A 21,292-nucleotide genomic window follows, 5' to 3' on the forward strand; every position below is an offset into this window, starting at 1 on the left:
GAGCCAGAGGGACCTGCCAGATGCTTCCTGGGAGCTGCCCCAGGTAAGCACCGCCGGGACTCCCCACCTCACCCCCTGGCAGGTACCTCTGGCTCTTAGGGGTGGGGTGGGCACCCACTACGGTGGCCCATGAGACCCTCCTGCCCAGTTCTGGGGGCAGTCAGGGGGCAGAGGAGGGAGACGGATGGGGCAGGGGTCCTGGGGGGCAGGGGTGGGCAACAACCCCCTCGTTGTTAAGATTTTGGCAGCTCGTCACTGGAAAAATCCCATCTCCCTAGGTGGCTGTGGGAAATGCACACACATCCAGCTGTCAATATAGATAGGCTACTGGCATATTATAAATTCAGAAATTAGCCTTTCCTCCACCATCGCCCCCACAGTCCTTACATTCTCCCTAAAGCAAGGGGAGGGGGAAAGCAGGAGGAAAATCAGGAAAAAAAGACATAACTAACAATACTATGTCTTTCTCCTGAATGTGTTTTCTTTGAGGGGGTGGGTAGAAGACAACGGCAGCGTCAGAGTTTGTCTACAATGTAAGCTCAGGGTTAGTACAACTCGCATTAGCAGACCTTGGGGTTGTCAGCCTAGGTTTTGAGTATCCCTACGCTCACTTCTAATCTGAGGTTAGGAATAGTTGAACCCCCAGCTCAACCTGGGGCTCCAGCATCTATGCGGCCCAGCGTTCAACCAGGCGTATCCCAGTCGTCCTAGCACCCTCTCAAAACGTGACCGCTCTAGCCTTGGTCTGCGGGGCAGCATGGGGAAACCTGACCGTCCACCAAGCTTAACTGTCCAGAGGACAAAGAAAGTCAGCCCCTGGGCCTGTCAAATACTTTTGAAGGACGCCCCCGAGCACAAGTCCGGAGGGGCTGCCTCTACACCGAAAAGCAGCAGGGCTTGAACCCTGGGTGGCAGGGCGGGAGCCTGGGGCCGAGGCCTGAGTTAGCCTGATGGGTGTGCCAAGTTCTGCCTCCAGGCCCGCTCTCCCGAACCGTGCACCCGCCCGCGCCGAGGCGGCCCGGCCCGGCCCGGCCCGGCCCGGCCCCCCTCACGGGGGCTAACCCCCTTCACTCCTCTCCCTTGACGCTGCGGAGGCCTCCCTCAGAGGGGCCCGTCCCCCTAGCCCCCTCCCCGGGGTCGCCCCCTCTCCTAGGCTGCTGTCCTCCGGCCCCCTTTCGTCTCCCCCGCAACGGGCCCCACCCCGCTCTCCTCGGCTGGCCCCTCCAGCCTGTTTACCGCCCCGGCCGGCCCGTTAGCAGCCCCCGGCGGCATGCTGGGACTTGTAGTTCGACTGCCCGCCCTCTGCCTCGCCACGGGAGAGCCTCTGGACCACAACTCCCGTCATGTCCCGCTCCGCCAGCCCGCCGCGGCGCACGCCGGGAGCCGTAGTCCCTCTCCCGCTCCAGGCAGTGTGCGTCGCGCCCAGCGGGACTGCATTTCCCAACGTGCCCTGCGCGCCACTGGCTGTCCGTCCCGGCGGTTTCCCTGGGCGGTCAGAGCCGCTCCCCGCCCTCGACCGCTGCCGCCCCCGAGGCGCCCGCCCGGTTACCGATGTCTATGGCGAAGCACTTGGCGTTCTCCAGGTTGCGGAAGATCTCGTCAGGCGGGAGAGTGATGCTCTTGTCCAGGCTGCTGTCACTGCCGCTGCTGGTACCTCGCCCGGCCCGCTCCGCCATTTTGAACGCCACCCACCACCTTGTCTGGCCTCATCGGTATGCAAATATATGCGCATATATTTACATATTAATACGGTATGTGCCCATATTATGCAAATGAGGTCAGGCTGGGGCTCCCTAAAGCTTTACCAGCATTCATCCTTTTTGCCCAGGGCGGTATGAGAAGGTGGATCGTGGCCCCATTTTATCTGCAGCCGAAAAAGTTATGAGGGGGTGGAACTGGGCTCCATATTTTTTACCTTACAAAGTTATTGGTAGGTTAGAACTTTGATGCTAAATAATCTGCCCGCCCCCCCAAAAGTTACAGGGGTCTAGATCTATGATCTACAACGTTATAGGTGCGTGAGGGTCTGGATTCACTTTTATTTGCACCTCGGAGTTGCTGAGGGGTTTCCACCTGGCCCCATTTCATCCTCAGCCCACAAAGTTACTGAAGAGATGGTAGGGGGTGTGTTGGGGGTTTGTGTTCCATTTCATCTGAAGTCCCAAAGTTATTGAGGGGAAAAGGCACATTGATACAAATAATCTGTTTGCCTCTTCTCTAATATAGCATCATCATTTATTTTTATTAGCAATGATACTTTCTATGGCTCTCTCATCCAAGGATCTCAAAGTACCTTATGATCATAAATTGTTGTTAATAATACTAGTACACTATAATATCCTGCACTTACAGTAGATCACCCCAAATAAATACTTGTAGTTTGCAGCATGAGCTTTCGTGAGCTACAGCTCGTGAGCTGTAGCTCACGAAAGCTCATGCTCAAATAAATTGGTTAGTCTCTAAGGTGCCACAAGTACTCCTTTTCTTTTTGCGAATACAGACTAACACGGCTGTTCCTCTGAAACTTGTAGTTTGCAGGTCCTCCCTGCTCTTGAGAGAGTTTGTACCCCCACTCCATTTTTGGTGAGAGAGAAAAGGAGATTTTTCCAGGTATTGCACAAAAAATTGAGGACAAATTATTGCGAATGGATTCAGTAACACATTATCTTTTGATGCTAATCTGAAGACCCCCAAACCCACCCAAATGAGAAAGTTGTTGCAGCTTTCCGTAATATTGCTGTTTCATACTGACACAGTGCTTGAACTGGGCCACAGGGTGGCATAGCACAGTTGGAAATTACAGTTCTGCTTGTGCAGCAAACATCACATGATCCCTCCCTGAAAACGTATAAGTCAAAACTGGAGTGATGGTTCAATGTGGGTAAAGAAGACAGGAGTTTTTGGAGGGTAAAGTCAGAGTCAAACAAATGTCTCTACCTGTCATAAACTAACGATAGGGCAAACAGCAAGAGAAGTGGCAATACATAGAGCTTACATTGATGCAGGGGCATTGCTGGAAACTCCAACAATTGAGATATTTATACAGGACTAGACAAAATACTAGCAAATGTGCTGTAGGAGACACATTAGATGAGACCTGACAGACCTCTAATTTCTGTGATTCTAGGTGGGATACATTCCCTTATTGCAAACACCATTTTTTAGCTCCTTGCATATGTGCTTCTGCATTCTCAGGTAAAACATTTGCACTAACAGATATGAGGTAAAGGCAGGTTGGTGCGGAATGGAGGTACATTTGGGTTTAACTGAAATGAGGGAGAGTTAAGGGTTAACATCAGCGTAATAGCTCCCAGTATTCCTTTTTCTCTGAATAAAGGGATACCTTGCTGGCCTAACATATAGTTTGAGTTTTGTAGCCTCTAACTTTCCCACTCTGTGGCCCTAATACTGCTCCCATTCACATCAGTGTTGTGGGTTCAAGCCCCAGGTATACTGGCTTTTCCCCGCAAGGAAGAATTAAGTAGCTACAAATATTTCTGCTTTATGTGGAAAACCATTTGGATCTAAATTTTGTTGCATCTCTTACTACTAACTGTTGCTGCCCCACATCTAATTAATATATGAAAAGAAGGGAATTAAACATTAAGTGCCTAGCAAAGTTTGTTTTCACTTATGAAGTTATTTCTTCCTTACTTGAAGTGGATTCTCTGTTTCTAAAATGATGGCCCTCATTTTTCTCATTCATAGATACATCAGAGCCATCCCGGACCTATCAGTCTGAATATGAGACCGAGACCCAAGAGCTCCTGAGTTAAATCCAGCTGTGACACTCACCTTTTCTGTGATGTTGGGTAAGTCACTTGGGTCTAAGTGTCTAGTGACGTTTGGTTGTCTTCATTTTGGGGGAGTGATTTCTGAAGGTGCTGAGCGCTCACAACTCCAGTTGAAGTCAGTGAAACTGTATACCTTTATCACCTTGGAAAATCAGGTCTTAGACATCTGAAATTGGGCATCTGAAGATTAGGGGCTTGTTTAGAATATTTTTACTTTAATCTCTGTCTCAGTTCTTCTATATTTAAAGTGGGAATCATAATATGTAAGGGCTTAATATTATTGTTGGACGTCTGCAAGGTGTTTGATTTTGTTTGTTAAAGGGGTATATCTAGCATGTGACTAAGAAGCTGCAAAATGATCAGTTAAAAGTACAGTACTAAAGTTAAGTGTCTGTCTTTGAACTAATTTGTGAGTAGCCTTGTTAAATGAATATGAGATCTATGAGAAGTCTGCTATAGAATCATATTTATTGGACTCTTCCCCTTAGCAAGGGCTTTGCTTTCCCCTCACTGTCTCCTGGCACAGTCTCAACAACTCAGGGATACCAGCCATGAGTATAGTGGATTTGCCTTATTAAACCCAAAGGCAGACACCAAATGGCCCATTTGGTGAGTGTTGATAGTGAGTGTTGAGGGTGGGCATTCTGCTGCATTATAGAACGTGAGTGCTTGATCCTGCAAACCCTTACTCACATGAGTAATCCCTATTCACGCTTTCCTCACTGCTGAGGAAGGCTGACTATGGCTCCTTCTGGATCTTGTCAGTGCCATTCTGTATGTTAATCAATAGGAGTCGTTAATCAATAGGAGTCATTCAAATTACGGTGCCTTAGATCAAACTTTACAAATCTGGGTTGCTCCACAGCTGAACTGTGATCTTTGTGTATCTATTGTGAGGTCTCCTATGGTAATTCTTTAAAGAGCACTATCCTGTGAAGCCTCTGTCAAAGGGGCATCAGTTAGGGATTTCTACACAGGAGAGAATAACTTGCTGCATATAGATTCAGTAATCAGATTTTATTTTAACAGTGTGTAAAGTTTCTGCAACTTTTGAAATTCAAAATGGTTTCAAACACAGATCATACAATCGGTGCACCTGACAGATACACATCAGAGCATCCTCTGAGGATTATAGTGAATAGACTATCTTCCATAACATTATGGTACCAAAAATGTAAATATAACTTGTACAGTTGCCTTTCATGAAAGACTTTTGCTAAATATTTCTTGTAAAACCGACAACACATGTTGATACTTTCCTTCTTATGAGGATACAAAACAAGTTACTGCCTTTATAAAAGGCATTGCATATCCTGAACATAACAAACAATACTCTGCTTTTAAGAGTAATACATCCTGAAGAATCTCCTCTACGTAGCTTGAGTTATGGTGTAACACTTTTCCAAATACACTCAATAAACTCTATAAACATTATAGAACCCCTTACAACAACAATATGAGAGCCAGATTTTCAAAGGTGCCCACTAAGATTGAATGCTCACTTTATGATTTGTGGGTCATTGATTTTTCACAAGCGGTGAACTCCCACAATTCCAGTTGAAATCAAGTGGAGTGGGATGCTGCACGCTTCAAAAATCAATGTTCTGTGAGTCTCAGGTTGGGCCGCTAAAATTGGAGGCACTCCAGTTGAGTGGACGCTTTTGAAAACTGTAGCCTAAACTTCCTAGAAGTTACTTCTTTCTAAACAAATACACTCAGAAACCTCAGCAAGGTTAAAAAACCATTAAAAGTTCCCTTTTGAACAACTCCTCAGTCATCCTACCATGAGGATTACTTTGCACATTCTTTTAGAATAGCTACCTCTCCCCGTGGTGGGAGCATTTAGATCCTTCTAGAAGGGAAATTGACATCCAAGCATAAGTATGCTCTGTAAAAAGAAAGTATTCTTCCCTACTCATTAGAGGAGTAAGAGGACTTGTACAGCAAGTCACAGTCTCCTCTGGAATATGAGTGAATGTCCAGAAACCAAACAGAAGTCCTTCTAATCTACCAGGGCCTCCAAAGTCTGCTGGTGGGTTTCAGTGCTGCTTGTTTTGCAGATATTTGGTGGGCTGCAGAGGATGGAGCTGGAGAATTTGAGTCCTTGGCTGTAACTTTAGGCCTTTGGAAGTGGCACAGCAGTTTCATCTGCGTTTCTGTGTTTGCAGAATGGAGAGACAAGAACTGCAGAGCCTCTTTGAGGCACCAGGAATACCCTTCACTGTAATCCTGCTGCAGGCTTGTAGAAGTGGGTGCAAAATCTGGGAAGAGAGAAAAGATGGAGATGGGTTTTAGATAGGGACATCTAGGCTGGAGTTTGGACCGGGGATAAATGCAGCACAGGGGAGTTATTTAGAAGCGAAGGGGGAGGCACTTACTTTGACTGTATTTTAGGTAGCTGACAGTCATCTCCAGGATGTCAGCTTTCTCCAGCTTGGAGTTGGGCTGGTGTCTCTGGAACTCCTCCTCCAGCAGGAGTTTCAGCTGCTCGATGCTACTGTTAATCCGGTCCCGGCGCAGCTTCTCTACAATCGGCTTTCTCAGCTGTAACACAAGAGGGGAGAGAAAGTTAGTGACCACATTTCTCTTTTCCATCCATTTCCCATCTTCTCTGTGTAATCAGCTCAGCCTGTATCAACCACTTGCCCTTTAGTCAGTGCATGTTGCAATATGCAGTAGATACTTACTCTGTTTTTCTCTTTGGATGTTAAGATTTCCAGTGAGATAGTATTGGGTGCCATTATCCCAAATGTTCAAGTGCAGGTTTCACTTCCAATCTTGCTGTTTAGCCAGTGCAGAAAGGAGCTGGAAAGCTCTTCTATTTATACCCATAAGCTGCATTCAAATGTCTGGGTCCTAAGCTTCTTTGAGTTTCCCACACTCACTAGCCAATCCATGCATTTACCAGGACAATAGAGAAAGCATCTATTACAGCATGGTAAATTGACTGTGAATTGCCTGGGGATAATACTGTGCTCCCAAAGGAGCAGGTGGACTGGGGAGCGTGTTACACAATAGAGACTGGCCTTGGAGGGAACGTGGGAAAGCATTCGTAGTCATTATAATCAGTCTTGTGCCTGATGTTGGGAACATCAACATCTCAATATGCTGCCTTTTCCCAGGCTGCGGTGAAATTAAGCACAGAAGACAGCTCCCTGGAAGGGAAAATGTCCCCTTACTTTCCTGTGCCCAGAAAAGAAGCTGTAAAGGGAAAAGTGCAGAATTAGAGAGACTAAACATTTTCATTGACATTAAACCGTGCTTAGATGAATACAGTGCTTGTCAATTTGCAGGTTTCAGAGGAACAGCCGTGTTAGTCTGTATTCGCAAAAAGAAAAGGAGTACTTGTGGCACCTTAGAGACTAACCAATTTATTTGAGCATGAGCTTTCGTGAGCTACAGCTCACATCTACATCTGATGAAGTGAGCTGTAGCTCACGAAAGCTCATGCTCAAATAAATTGGTTAGTCTCTAAGGTGCCACAAGTACTCCTTTTCTTTTTGTCAATTTGCAGGCAACTGTGATCAAAATCAAAAGGGAAAACACATGTTTTTGGGGAAGGGATCTTTTTAAGAAAGATACAGTTCAAAATGCTTTTCTCCCCATCTTTTATAGACATTTTGGTTCCTCTGTCATTCTTTAAAAGTCTTAAATCTTTCTTTTTTGCTTTTTTTTCTGGGCAATCTCAATTCCTCCTATGATGGTCTGGCAAATCTGTACAATAATAATTAATAGTTGCTTTGCCCTTCCCTGACATCTTCCATTTGATATCTCAGAGTATTAGACAAATAATCATGAACTAAGCCTCACAACACTCTCCTGTGCCTCAGCCCCCATGTGCAATAGGGGAATATCTTCCTTAACACTTGGGGAAACTGGGGCACCAAGGAAATCATGCCCTCACCCACACTCGGCCTCAATTATCCTATCTGCAAAATGGCTATAATACTGCAAGATTTCCTGACTCCTAGTCCAATCTCTCTCTCTGTCTCTCTCACATACAAGCACCATTTTTTTTCCAATATGTTTGACTGTTTTATACCCCATATGCATTAGATATATTTGGCACAGTCAAATCTGCCACAGGGAAGTGTGAGAATAGCACACAGGTGGGTAGTCTGACCATGGGAATATTTTCTAAATAAATAAATAATATTTGTTTTATTTTTCATCTGACCTGATGCCAGAAATCTTGGATCCTGTTCCAGAGACGCTGGCTCAGTGATTAAACTGGCTTAGAGAAATGCTTTTCTGGTCACTTCTTCCCTTACCACAGGCCCTGCACTCATGAGTATTTTGACTATTAATAAAACATATAGATCCAGATTCATGTTTCTTTCTTAATTTATATCATCAATGTAATCATCATCCTCACTGTTTAATGGTTAAAGCATTGCTTAACAGCCTTCAAGTCGTAGAATGACATAAAAGGTTGTTATAAAGAGGTGGGTGATAAATTGTTCTTCTTAACCAATAAGGCCAGGACAAGAAGCAATGGGCTTAAATTACAGCAAGGGAGGTTTAGGTTGGAAATTAGGGAAAACTTCCTCATTGTCAGGGTAGTTAAGCACTGGAACAAATTGCCTAGGGAGTTTGTGGAGTCTACATCAGTGGAGGTTTTTAAAAGCAGGCCAGAGGTGGTCCAGATAATACGCAATCCCGCCTCAGCTGTCCAGTCCTACATTGCTGCGATTCCCCATCAGACACACACACAGCTACACACATAGGTTCAGAGGGTGGACTGCAATTGAATAGTGTAATCCTAAAGAACAATCAGAAGTAGTGTACTGGAAAAAACCACCCCCAAAGTCACACAACATGCACACAGGAAATACGGGGGATGGTAACAGAAAGGAACCACTCGTGATCACAGTAAAAACACCTTTTGCGGGGGAAAGGTTTAAGATGCCATTTAAAGTGGAGTGGGAGGGTCTGAGATGTCAGTAAGTTCCACTCTCTAGGGAGGGGTCTGAGATGTCAGTAAGTTCCACTCTCTACCACACCAGAGGCACAGTCACCTGCTGACCTGAGCCATGATGTTAGAATCTAGAATCATGTGGTGTCAGAGCAAATATGTGAGATCTTGTTTTGACAGAGGCACCAATTCTTTCTATCATGCCTGGTCAAACTGCCATGTTTGCTTGGAGCACCACTGATTTCAGTGGGGTTTGGTGTGTGCAAATTTGTCCTCTCAGGAGCTACACATTCCAGAATTGTAAGCTGGGGCCTGAGAGAGTACCCAGAGCCAGAAATAATAACATCTAGCACTTATATAGTGCTCTTCAGCAGTGGATCTCACAGTATCACTGTTCCCATTTTACTGATGGAGAATCTGAGGTGCGGGGGGGGGAGTGACTTTGCCTTCCTCTGTGGTGTGGGGCATGGGTCACTTGTGGGGGGTTTTTTTTGTTTGTTTTTCCAACTAGAGTAAATGGGGGATTCTCTGTAACATGAAACCCTTAGATCAAGATTTGAGGACGTCAGTAACTCAGACAGAGGTGATGGGCCTACTACAGGGCAGATGAGATTCTGTGGCCTGTGATGTGTGGGAGGTCAGACTAGATGATCGTGATGTTCCCTCCTGGCCTTAAAGTCTGAGTCTAAGATCATCCAGTGTGTCAGTGGCCAAGACAGGAATAGAATACAGATGCCCTGAGTCCCAGTCCAGTGCTCTATTCCCTAAGCCAGACTTCCTTTCACAGAACCCAGCTCTTCAGCTCTGCTGTTCACAGATTAAGGACCTAATTTTCTACATGCCTCAGTTTCCCCATTGTTACAAAGACGTTAATGAAAGCCTCATCTAACACTGTTTGTCAACCTTTTAAAATGCAGAGAAAAAACAAATAAACTTTTTTCTCTAAGCTCACTGTATGACCTCTCCATACTTCAGTTTCCCCATATGAAAAATTGGGCTGACAATGGTATCACGTATGGCTGCATGTAAATAATAACACACACACCGTTGCTGAAAGGGCGAATCTGTTAAAGTTTGAAATCCTGCAAAGTATATTTTACTGGTCATAAAATTTTGTCATAAAGTTATCTAGCTGTTTTTATGAATCAGTTGCTGTAGTAGTTAACTCCATGACTTCATGTGACAATGAGTTCCTTTCAGTTACCCCAGGGCGTGTTATATGTTAATAGCTTATTCATTATTTTTTATTGTTTTTCAAAGCACGTGGGTGACTCAGCAACACAAGTCCCGTTAAAAGTCTGCCTCTAGGTCACTTTATACATTTTGAATTATTATTATTATTACTTATTATTTTATTTTATATTAGCCAATACAGGACGACACACACTTTGATCACTGTTGTATATCACGGTGAAAATATAATGCAAAGCTCTGTACAGGATCAGCAGTATGTCACATGCATTGGACAGGAAGTCCTGTCACACGCTGGATGAGAGGGGATGTGTTTTCAGCAGCAGAAGGGCACCATCAGGTGGGAGGTTTCCTTCAGCCAGAGAAGCTTTTGATCCAATTTTCAATTCTGAAAATATGAAATGAGTGGTTTTAAATAATGCCATCCTCTCCCCGGCACAATGCCCGGGAACGCAAAGGACTGAACCAGCCCTTATTGATTAAAGCATTATCCCTTTCTCCGAGTGCTGGCCAGATGGTATAGAAGGCATTAGCTTTCTGCTCAGGACCTGCAGAAGCACACTTCTATTGTTGACAGTTTAACACTGTGAATGGAGTGATGTGTGGGAAACTCTCAAAATTCCGGACTCACACCGTCTGAGGTGAATGGTGAACTAGGCAGGCTGCCTTGCATTGCATGCACAAAACAACAAGCCTCTGGGGTTACAAACTCCAGCTTCCCTCTCTCTGTGTCATCAGTTGGAAAAGACCAGAGCTCTAGCACCACCCTCCTGTTTTCCGCCTCACCCCCCTGCCCATTCACAAATCAAAGAAATAAGCCAGTCCTTTCATATATGCTTTGATTGTATTATGCAAGTCTAAATACTTTATGGTAAGTGAATATTTGTAAATTAGTATTTTCTCACATGGTAATCTCAGATTAATAAAATCCCTAATTTTTCCACGGTATGCATCCGATGAAGTGAGCTGTAGCTCACGAAAGCTCATGCTCAAATAAATTGGTTAGTCTCTAAGGTGCCACAAGTACTCCTTTTCTTTTTGCGAATACAGACTAACACGGCTGTTACTCTGAAACCTAATTTAAGGCTGCCACATAAGTAGATTCATATGTAATGTATATTTTATTTATTTCCACAAGGAAGAACAAACATTGACTATTTTCAGAGTAACAGCCGTGTTAGTCTGTATTCGCAAGAAAGAAAAGGAGTACTTGTGGCACCTTAGAGACTAACCAATTTATTTGAGCATGAGCTTTCGTGAGCTACAGCTCACTTCATCAGATGCATATCGTGGAAACTGCAGCAGACTTTATATATACACAGAGAATATGAAACAATACCTCCTCCCACCCCACTGTCCTGCTGGTAATAGCTTATCTAAAGTGATCATCAGGTGGGCCATTTCCAGCACAAATCCAGGTTTTCTCACCCTCCACCCCCCCCCCACAAATTCACTCTCCTGCTGGTGATAGCCCATCCAAAGTGACAACTCTTTACACAATGTGCATGACAATCAAGTTGGGCTATTTCCTGCACAAATCCAGGTTTTCTCACATCCCCCCCACCCCCATACACACACAAACTCACTCTCCTGCTGGTAATAGCTCATCCAAACTGACCACTCTTCAAGTTTAAATCAATCATTATCACCTCTGAATATGGTGGAAATCAGAGCATCAAGGTGATTAGAATGGGATGCTACTGTACTTTAGCTGGAGTCATATTCTCCTCCCCCCCCCAAATATTCACTATTACATTTGAGCACCTGCAAAGCATCTTTGTGCATCAACATATCTTTATGTAAGTAGTCTATTCAGTAGGTCAAACTCTTCCCTGTGGTATAGCCATCAATGAAGTTACCCCAGGGATGAATTTGTCTGCCTCTATCTCATGTCCTTTTCACCACTCTTTTTAGTTTATCCCATGTAACATCATTGTCTTATTTTCTTTAACCCTGCAACACAATTTATGAGTCAATTTGAATGAAAAATACATGGTCTATTCAGAGTGGTAGCTGTGTTAGTCTGTGCAAAAACAATGAGGAGTCCTTGTGGCACCTTAGACTAACAAATTTATTTGGGCATAAGCTTTCGTGGACATCTAAGATATTTGCCCTTCTGGAAGAAAATAATTTGTATTGTCAACAGTCTGTTTGTCTTTAATAACAGGTTAGTAACTAAAATGTTGGTCTTGTTTCCGTCTGGCAAACATGGCTATTTTTTGTTTAGTTTTGCATTTTAAAGGGAAGCTGAAAAGTTCAGTTTCCGTAGCAGTTTGTCCTGTTAAAAACATGCTTGTGCTCCAAGATCACCCATTGTGGGAGGGAAGGAGTACTTGTGGCAGTCTCTAAGGTGCCACAAGTACTCCTTTTCTTTTTGCGAATACAGACTAACACGGCTGTTACTCTGAAACCTGTCATTGTGGGAGGGGTTTGTGGCTTTCAACTAGCAGTAACTGTAGGGGAAGCAGAGAACGTTGTTTTGTGTGAGACTCACAAAAATCGTTATAAGTTGTCTCCCCCCCCTTCCCGGTTCCCTTCCCCTCCATTGTTAATGGAATGATAGATTTAAAGAAACAAACCACAACATGCACAAAAGACACTGGAATCTAGATTGTACTAATCAGGTAATTCCAATTTTTGTAGATCTGCTAACTGCAGTAGTCTAAATAATTACCCTCTTCTTTGTATGAAGTGGTGTTTTAGCAGTGTTGATCCCAAGATATTAGACAGACAAGATGGGTGAGATAATATGTTTTATTGTACCAGCTTTTGAGTTTACACAGAGCTCTTCCTCAGGTCTGGGAAAGGTACTCCAGTGCCACAGCTAAATACAAGGTGGAACAGATTGTTTAGCAAACATGATTAACACATATTTCAAGGTAGCCTGTTTCCTCTTGTTTTTTCCTCCCCCCCCCCCCCCCCCCCGATGTTCTGGTTTAACTTGGATTTAAACTTGAAGAGTGGTCAGTTTGGATGAGCTATTACCAGCAGGAGAGTGAGTTTGTGTGTGTATGGGGGTGGGGGGGATGTGAGAAAACCTGGATTTGTACAGGAAATAGCCCAACTTGATTGTCATGCACATTGTGTAAAGAGTTGTCACTTTGGATGGGCTATCACCAGCAGGAGAGTGAATTTGTGTGGGGGGGTGGAGGGTGAGAAAACCTGGATTTGTGCTGGAAATGGCCCACCTGATGATCACTTTAGATAAGCTATTACCAGCAGGACAGTGGGGTGGGAGAAGGTATTGTTTCATATTCTCTGTGTATATATAAAGTCTGCTGCAGTTTCCACGATATGCATCTGATGAAGTGAGCTGTAGCTCACGAAAGCTTATGCTCTAATAAATTGGTTAGTCTCTAAGGTGCCACAAGTACTCCTTTTCTTTTTGCGAATACAGACTAACACGGCTGTTACTCTGAAACATATTTCAAGGGACCTATTCTAGGTGAAGTGGTCGTTAACACCTCTCCTGTCACAAGGGGGAGAGAAGGAGGAGGGAAAAAGCTGGGAGGGGTGGTTAGTGAGTTATGGATTGTTGTAATAAGGCATAAATCCAGTGTCTCTAAACAGTCCATGATTTTTAATGTCTAACAAAGTTATTAATTTAAGCTCCCAGGCTCATCTTTTGAAGGTGTTGTGCAAGCTTCCTTTGAGGATGAGGACTGAGAAGTCAGATACAGAACCATCACTTTGTGAGAAGTGTTCACTCACAGGTGATATGGTGGTTTTGTCTTTTTTTATAATTTTTTATGAGAGAGTTCATTCAAGAGCGTAATGATTGTCTTGTTTCACCCATATAGTTGCTATTGGGGACATGTAGTGCACTTTCTTCATTGTAATGCTTCCTGTCATATTTCATTGCTGTGAAATATGGACCAGATCTTGAGAGATGGACTGCAGCTGAGCACTTAAGCCATTGCACCTGTGACGTTCATTTTCTCAGTGGCCTTGTTCAATCATGAATCACGTTAACAGTCAATAGCAGCACTGTGAATATAGGACAGCTTCAAAACTATGATAAGAATCACTGAGGAGAATAGAGGGGCTGATCTATCTAGTTACGTTCATTATTTTGTATTGATTAAAAATTGGCACCAGAAATCAGTGATGTCACAAAGGCTGAGTCTTCTGTACACTATGGCCATGTGACCCCCACCTGCTGTAAGGCCAGGCCTTAGTGTAGATGAGAATCAGGCCCATAACATTTTATCAGTCATAACAATCAAACGCATACAGGGTTGCCCCCTTTTTTTTTTTTTTTTAAACTCCCATCTCATCCTGGGTGACTATCCCCATTCTTGGCACTCTCCCGCCCTTGGGAAGCATGGTGTTTATTATGCTGATCCTACAGCCCAGGGATACTCTTCTGACAAAGACCCTATTAACCTCAGAGTGTGGGCCTGAGTTTCTCAGAGTTTCCCACACTTTCTTCCCTATTTATGACATTCAAGGGAATCACAAAAGAAGCGTGCCTCACAACAGCCCCCATTAGTGACACTCTTTGACTCCGCATTGTGATTACCAGCAATTCCTGTCCCAATAGACCATCTGGAGAGCTATTTTCCCAAGGAGCACATTGATCGATCAGTATTATCCAGGCCCTTTTAAAACTTGGGAATGTTATGCTCTTTGACACTAAATAGGTGGCTTGAGGATGGATTGTCAGCTAGATTTTAAGATATCTAAGGTGCAGAAAAAGATGATGATTGTTCTTTTAAAACACACACACACACATGCAGTATCGATACCTTTCATGAGACAGGGTGACATGAAGTCAGGAAGTAGCATAAAATGCAAAAGAGGGTTATGTGAATGTAATGCTGGATGCACAGCCCAGGAGAATAAACTTCACTCTTTAGCCACAGAGCAAGTACAACCCTGGCAGTGGAAATGCAGGCGTCTCTCTTCTTGATTTATACCAGGATGAGTGGAAGGAGACACCTGCCTTATGGGCTTGATTCTGATCTCACACCAGTTTTTCACAGATGTAATTTTTCTGACTTTTTCCTGATTTAAACCAGCGCAAGCGAGGTCAGACTCAGACCCAGCAGTCCCTAAACTCTTGTTTTCAGAGTTTTTCTTTTCTGTTTTTCTGTCTGACTTCGTCAGTTTAAACTCAAGCCATGTGTGATGTTGCTCGGTGTGATTTTTAGCAAGGTTCTGTGGCTCAGTTTACTCCAAGTAGATGTAGGTTAGCTCCAAGGGCTTGTCTACACTACCGCGCGGGGTCGATCTAAGATACACAACTTCAGCTACGTGAATAGCTTGACGGTTTGACAGTTATGTGCAGATTTAATTTCCTTGGGAATTGTAGATAGGGAAAGTAAAACCTCAACATCCCGTGCTGAGCTTGCTTGGGAGTGGGATTTCTCTGGAGGAGTGGCACTTCTTAAGTGTGAGGGAAATCTAATCGTAGATAAGGGATGTGGTTTGAAAGTGACTGTAGAAAACCCTGTTTAGCTGTGTCACCGGGTGGCTGACTCCTTAAGAGGAGATGGACTTCAGTGCCTAGGGAAACAAAGATAAGAGGGCCTAGAGAAGCAGAGGGGTTCTCTGCAGGGAAGAAGGAAGAGAGCAGGAAGGAAGTGCTGGGAGTTGCTGCCAGTGCTTAGTAAAAGAGTAGGAAGACAGACCAGATCCTCAGGACAGGAGGACTGGGTCCATCTTGAGGCTGGCATGTAGATGCTGTGTGGGTTTCTGTGTTGTTGGTTTGGCATTGGTAGGTATATCCTAGACGGGGGGGACTTCTGTTAAATGATATAGCTAGAGGGACAAGTCACTGCAGCAGCCACACCAGGCTGCAGGGTTCTTTGAGATGCCCTGAGAAGGGGGAACTGATACTGTATTGTTCTAGAGACACCCTAGGCCATGAGGGGACGCTCAGTGGATGATGACCTCTAACACTGGTGCAGTCAGCAGGATTTGTCCTGTGAATCCCCTTTAGTTAGAGCAGAGGATGGAGGAGAGGAAGCCAAAGAGCAGCAGCCGTAGTTAAGCCGTGGGGTCAGCAGTAACTACTGTGGTTCCTGTTCCAGTTTTTAGAAGTGGACAGGTGGCACGAGCCAATCCAGGAAGTTCTCCTGGTGGATTTAGAGGCAGAAGGAGGCACTGTTGTATCTGCAAAGATGGCTGGCAATCTTGGAGGAGTAGCAACAGCAGCAGCACCTACTGGGGATTCTGCAAAAGAAAACATCCGTAGCCACAGATATGGAGACTAGAGAAGGTATACTATGCCTGTGGGCAACAGGGACACCTGAGAATGGTTTGTCCCTATGGCACCATTGTTGAGATTGACTTTGGGAAGCAGAGCACAAAGTTGCAGGCTGCAAAGAGTGGCAGAGAGGCTCCTACAGGGGAAAGACCCCAGGCTGGAAGGCTTGGGAGTGGGTTAAAGAATAGCCCAAGTGGGGTGGAATAACTCTTGTTTGTTTGGACTTCTGTTACATTGAAACCCAGGTGAGGGGGAAACTGAGGCAGGGTGCTGCAGTGCCATGCTGCCCACAAGGTGGCTAGACCCATGACAAATTCTCTAAAATATTTTTGTGAGAGAGTGAGTGGGGAAGGTGCTCAAGGCTGGCTTTGTGTTACCCAATAAAGTAATGCGGGGGGCTTCTCCCTCCCATCCTCAAATCTCCTCCATCTGTCTTCCTTCATTTTCCCTGGCTTTCCATAATCTCTGTCCCTGATGGTTGAGTGGAGGATGGACGTAAAAGTTCTTCTAAGGTACCTATCTTCCCCCCTCCCCGCCCCGCCACTACTGCACTATTTGAGCACCTCACAATTTATAATGTATCTTATCCTCCGCATACCCAGGGGAGTCAGATAAGTGCTATTAATTGATTTTTATAGATGGGGACTGAGACGTAGAGACTGACTGACTTGCCCAAGGTCACTCAGGAAGTCTGTGGCAAATCAGAATTGAACCCATGTCTCTCGAAGCCCAAGCTAGTGCCTATGACCATGGTGGACAACGCTGCTTCTGCTCCGGCACAGTAGAACTTTCTAACACGGGTGAAGCTCATCTCTGCGGGAGACAGCGCTTTCTCAGGGGCTGCTCTGAGGCTCTGGAACAAACTCCTGCAGGCGCAAAGGACCAACACAGGCCTCCCCACATTTCACTTCTCTGACCTGTCATCTCTAACAAAGACACAGAGCAGCATGGGAATCCTCAAACCTTCATCACCCCACCCCCAAACAAACCACCTCACTACAGACACACTTCCAACCCATCCAGCACTTCAGAGAGAGAATGAGAGAGAAAACAGCTGGCAGATGTTAGCCATGTCGCTTAATGCACAGCCGTACATGCTACAGTGATGAGGTGGGACAGGAACCTCGATAGACTAGTACAGAATAGAATGCTGCCTTTGTGCTTCTTTTCCAACTCCCAGGGAGTGAAATTGGCAAGCCTTCTCTTCTAAAGCAAAACACCTGTCCATTTTAATCCTTTGCCTGCTCTCGGGAACAGACCTGGCTGGTAATGTGGCTACTGCACCCACATCTGTGGTTCACAAGAAGCCTAGCACCTTGGATTTGTTTAGCTTGGGTCACCCAATTGGTGTGCTGGGGTTTTCAGGCTTTTGTAACCCCTCATTTAGGAGGGCATGTGGGATTTGTTTTCTCTGTTGGGGTGGGGGGAGAGATCAAAGTTGTCACGGTCATATTTTTGGATCTCAACTAATAGGGTTTGTGTTAAATATTTTAAATGCTGGAGTGTGGCAGTATTTCCTTGAGGCAAACAAGCCCAAGTTAAAAGTGTACGGTTAATACATAATAACATCTAGCATTCATATAGCAATTGTCATTCAGAGATCTAGAAAGGGTGGGACAGCACTATCCTCCCAGGCCTACAGATAGGGAAACTGAGGCACAGAGGTGAAGTGACTCACCTGAGGTCACTCAGCAAATCAGTGGCAAAGCAGGGTGTAGTACCAAAATCTCTTGATTCCCAGCACTGTGCTTGATCTTCCTGGACTATAATGCTGAATTTCTGAGCCTTACTTGGATTCCTTAAAGAAGAGAGTAAAATGCTTTTAGAAAACAAGAGAAAATAATCTGGAAAAGGAAATCCATAAGAGATTCTATAGATTTGCAATTTTCCTTTTAAAGGAGGAAGGAGAAGCTTTGTGTTACCTGTGAGGACCAGCGTTCTCCTAATCAGGTTTCTGTGAACAAGAGTTGTTAACATCAAAACACCAAGTGACTCCTGAATTTTCTCCTATTAAAGGAACTGGGAATTTTGCCAGTGACTTCAGTGGGAGCAGGTTTAGACCAGAGCAGAGCAAGGAGCTGAATTCTTCATAGTTCATAAGGTGATGTCCATGCTACCCACCCCTGCAGGGTGGGGAAACATAGCACTCTGAACTCAGGGCTTGACAGGTAAGTTAACAGAGTTGGTGAGGGAGGGCAGTGACATTTTTCATGATGTTTTATTTTTGAAGTCTATGCGTGGTTTAAGGAATCTTACACATCTGTCTATAGCATTTCAATTCACCTTTAATACACATTAGGCCTTTGTAACTTTTATTTTTGGTACCTTTTTTGTTTATCTTTTTAAGCCAAATCCTGCTTCTCTTCCAGCTGAAATCTGTGTAGGTGCTTGCATGAGTGTACACACTGGAGTTAGGGTTTGCAACATTTACAAACAGCAACATCCCCACAGAGCCTCATTCTGGATATAGACTAAAAAAGGGGGATGGTCTATTGTAATCTGAGAGCAGCAGAGTTCATAAAACAGTGCTTAAAGAGCACCCCGGCCCTAAGCAATCTGGCTTGATTCTGAAAAAATGTGTTTGCTCCATCTCCCAGGACCCCTTGTGACACTCCCACCCCACACACTTCAAGTCCTGATGTTCCTCACACATTGTCCAATAAAATTCTATGTTTTAATGACTTCAAACAAAAGATCAATGAATAAAAAAAACATTTTATTGACATTTACAGTAATGGAACCAATGTCACTTTCAGCATCACAACTTTATAAAAGTATGTTAAGCTCATCAGCACATTCAGTGAATGACTGTAGAGTACACATTTCCCACCATCCCTACTAGGTAAAATACACAGCAGGTACTTCCTTTACAAAAGGCATCAATTATCCCTCAACTGAGATTAACCCATGCTGCATGTTAAGAGAATTTCTCCTACAGTCATTCGTTATCATAATAACTTTGCACAAGAGATTATACTAAAATAGTATAGGAACTTCAGAAGCATCCATATTTCTGAATCAAATCTTTCACTCAAAAGGTAAAGGCTAGATTCTCTTTATGATACAAACTACATCCTCAAATGCCCCCTCTTTCTGAAGATCAGTACCTAATATAGGGCCAAAACAGCTTCTGAATCAATGCCCATAGAAATCCATGAAGATTCCCATTGACTTCAAAGGGCATTTATCGAGCTAAACTCTGATTGGAAGCCAATGGGAGATTTGCTCTGTAAAGTGCCAAAGGGCTTGGCCCTCTATTCAGCTAGGAGCCACCCATAAGGGCAGCATGTTTGCTGCAAGATACAGACACCATCCTTCACCATGAAGGGAAACTACTGCAGAGAGCATGTCTCATGACAAACAATAAAACCCCCTCCTGGAAATCAAAGTTTCCTACTTCAAAGAGGGACCATTAAATCAAAGATCCCTTTGGTTTTGCAGCACACACACACATAAATGTCCAGTCTACCATGGTCTCCAGATAGCAGCAACAGTCACAGGGATATTCTTCTGGGAAGGATGCTTCCTGGGTACCAGACATGGCAGTGAAGGTGGGCTATGCATGGGGGTTGAGCATAGGTTGTCTGGAATCGTCTGAGCTTTGCAGAAATGCTTGATCAGCCGGGCCTGAGCTTCCTTCTTAGGCTCACAGTAGGAGAGGAAATGCAGAGCTTCCTTCAGGCACTCCAGGTAACCAGTGTTAAAATCCTGTTCTGGGCTCTTTTGACTGAACACTGGAAAATAAATGGGAGAAAATCAACATGTTAATGGTCTGTCCAGACTCTGAGCAGTGTAAATACATCTGCAGGGATCAACACGAGGGGCCATCTCCCACAAATCCTTGCTCATGTGGATAGTCCTTATGCAAATGGTCCCATTGACTCCTGCAGGAGTAAGGTCTACTTGTGTGAGCAAAGATTTGTAGGAGTCGGCCCTCAAGGAAGCAGCATCTGTGAGTGAGTGAAAAGCATGCTGCATACTCACTTTGTGTCTGCAGCTGGCTCTGCTGTTTCAAGTAGCCGACTGCCACTTCCAGGATATCGGCTTTCTCCAGCTTGGAGTTGGGCTGGTGTCTCCGGAACTCCTTCTCCAGCAGGAGTTTCAGTTGCTCGATGCTGCTGTTAATCCGGTCCCGGCGCATTTTCTCCACCACCGGCTTCCTCAGCTGCACAAGAGAAGGGCCGGGTTGTTAGGGATACAGTTGGATCCAATTTATTTACATAATCTCCATTGATTCCCACCCGCGTACATTAGGACAAATTTCTACTCAGTAGGAACTCTATGGTCCTGGCGTGTCTGTCTGTCCATCTGTCTTCCTCTTTTTTACCTCTATATGTCCATCCGCCATCTTTACGCCAATCTTTGTTCTCGTTCTTTACATCTTTTTTTTTACTCTATCACTAATCTATCTGTTTATTCTTATTTTCACCTTTCTATTATATCTCTCTGATGTTCCTGTATAAAGTCGGTTAGGTAAACACCCAACTGGCTCTGAAGTTTCAGATGCATTAGGAGTCACACTGAATATAACCTAACACTCACTTTCCAGCCCTGTCCATTGTTTAACTTACTTTATTCTTCTCTTTTGGCAGCAGTTTCTCCTCCACCTGGGCCATGAAGCTGTTGCTGGGAGCCATTCTTATCCTTGCCAGTTAGGGCCACAGATCTGTGGATCAGGGGTTCCTGTGCTGAACACAAGGCTATGTGACAGCCTCTATTTATACCCAGAATGGCCAAGCCGATATGTGAGTCTCAGGCTCGTTGATGTTTCCCACACTTGTTCAGCCAATCCGGGCACATGGTCAAACAATAGAGGAGGCATCTATCAGTGCATGGTACATTGATTATAAATGCCCCGGAGAGAATAACCTTCTGCCCAAACCAACTGGTGGAGTGTGCAGTGTGGTGCTGCAGGGCTGCACTAGGATCTGGGAAAGCACTGACCCTCCAGCTGGTTGTCTGGGATCAATTGCATTCCAAAGTCGCAGCATGTGCCAGTCACATTCGTACTGGGGATGGAGGCACACGTTTCGGGGAAGGCGGGAAAAGGAGGGGGCAGTGCCTTAAGGGTTAAAATAAAGAGTTCTGCGTCCATCTCTCTGCTCTTTCTGGAGAGGGCATTGAACACCCAGCCCCGTTATCACAGAGTTTACCTGCTGAGGGTGCTTGTTTGTAGAGTAC

General features: G+C 44.7%; 3 protein-coding genes and 1 long non-coding RNA gene across 4 annotated transcripts in view; 1 reads left to right on the top strand and 3 right to left on the bottom strand.

Moving 5' to 3' along the window:
• Positions 1-1,713, bottom strand: part of PANK4 (pantothenate kinase 4 (inactive)) — a 29,040-nt gene extending 27,327 nt beyond the window's left edge. Inside the window, exon 1 of the mRNA XM_073316275.1 lies at positions 1,550-1,713. Coding sequence (XP_073172376.1) covers positions 1,550-1,676 — 127 coding nt within the window. The 5' untranslated portion in view covers positions 1,677-1,713. The remainder of the gene's footprint in view (positions 1-1,549) is intronic.
• On the top strand, positions 1,456-20,739 carry LOC140899949 (uncharacterized). Its single transcript, XR_012155519.1, has 3 exons — positions 1,456-1,751; positions 3,709-3,812; positions 20,704-20,739. It is a non-coding gene; the product is annotated as an uncharacterized lncRNA (long non-coding RNA).
• Positions 4,768-6,576, bottom strand: HES5 (hes family bHLH transcription factor 5). The gene is made up of 3 exons (XM_073316448.1): positions 6,482-6,576; positions 6,173-6,338; positions 4,768-6,055 (listed from the first exon to the last, which is right to left on the bottom strand). The coding sequence occupies exons 1-3, from the start codon at positions 6,533-6,535 to the stop codon at positions 5,802-5,804; spliced, it is 474 nt and encodes a 157-aa protein (XP_073172549.1). The 5' UTR covers positions 6,536-6,576; the 3' UTR covers positions 4,768-5,801.
• On the bottom strand, positions 19,577-20,748 carry LOC140899948 (transcription factor HES-5-like). The gene is made up of 3 exons (XM_073316282.1): positions 20,683-20,748; positions 20,096-20,276; positions 19,577-19,845 (listed from the first exon to the last, which is right to left on the bottom strand). The coding sequence occupies exons 1-3, from the start codon at positions 20,746-20,748 to the stop codon at positions 19,577-19,579; spliced, it is 516 nt and encodes a 171-aa protein (XP_073172383.1).
• Positions 20,749-21,292: the final 544 nt, after the last annotated feature.

The sequence above is a fragment of the Lepidochelys kempii genome, chromosome 18 (assembly GCF_965140265.1).
Source record: "Lepidochelys kempii isolate rLepKem1 chromosome 18, rLepKem1.hap2, whole genome shotgun sequence".
NCBI classification, from domain to species: Eukaryota; Metazoa; Chordata; order Testudines; family Cheloniidae; genus Lepidochelys; species Lepidochelys kempii.

Bases quoted from the DNA above. Each gene is read 5' to 3' on its own strand.
- HES5 (XM_073316448.1), bottom strand. From the start codon at position 6,535: ATGGCACCCAATACTATCTCACTGGAAATCTTAACATCCAAAGAGAAA. The intron at 6,339-6,481 runs GTAAGTATCTAC...CTTGTGTTACAG, and splicing joins CATCCAAAGAGAAAAACAGA to CTGAGAAAGCCGATTGTAGA. The intron at 6,056-6,172 runs GTAAGTGCCTCC...CTCTCTTCCCAG, and splicing joins CTACCTAAAATACAGTCAAA to ATTTTGCACCCACTTCTACA.
- LOC140899948 (XM_073316282.1), bottom strand. From the start codon at position 20,748: ATGGCTCCCAGCAACAGCTTCATGGCCCAGGTGGAGGAGAAACTGCTG. The intron at 20,277-20,682 runs GTAAGTTAAACA...TCTCTTGTGCAG, and splicing joins TGCCAAAAGAGAAGAATAAA to CTGAGGAAGCCGGTGGTGGA. The intron at 19,846-20,095 runs GTGAGTATGCAG...TTTATTTTCCAG, and splicing joins GAGCCAGCTGCAGACACAAA to TGTTCAGTCAAAAGAGCCCA.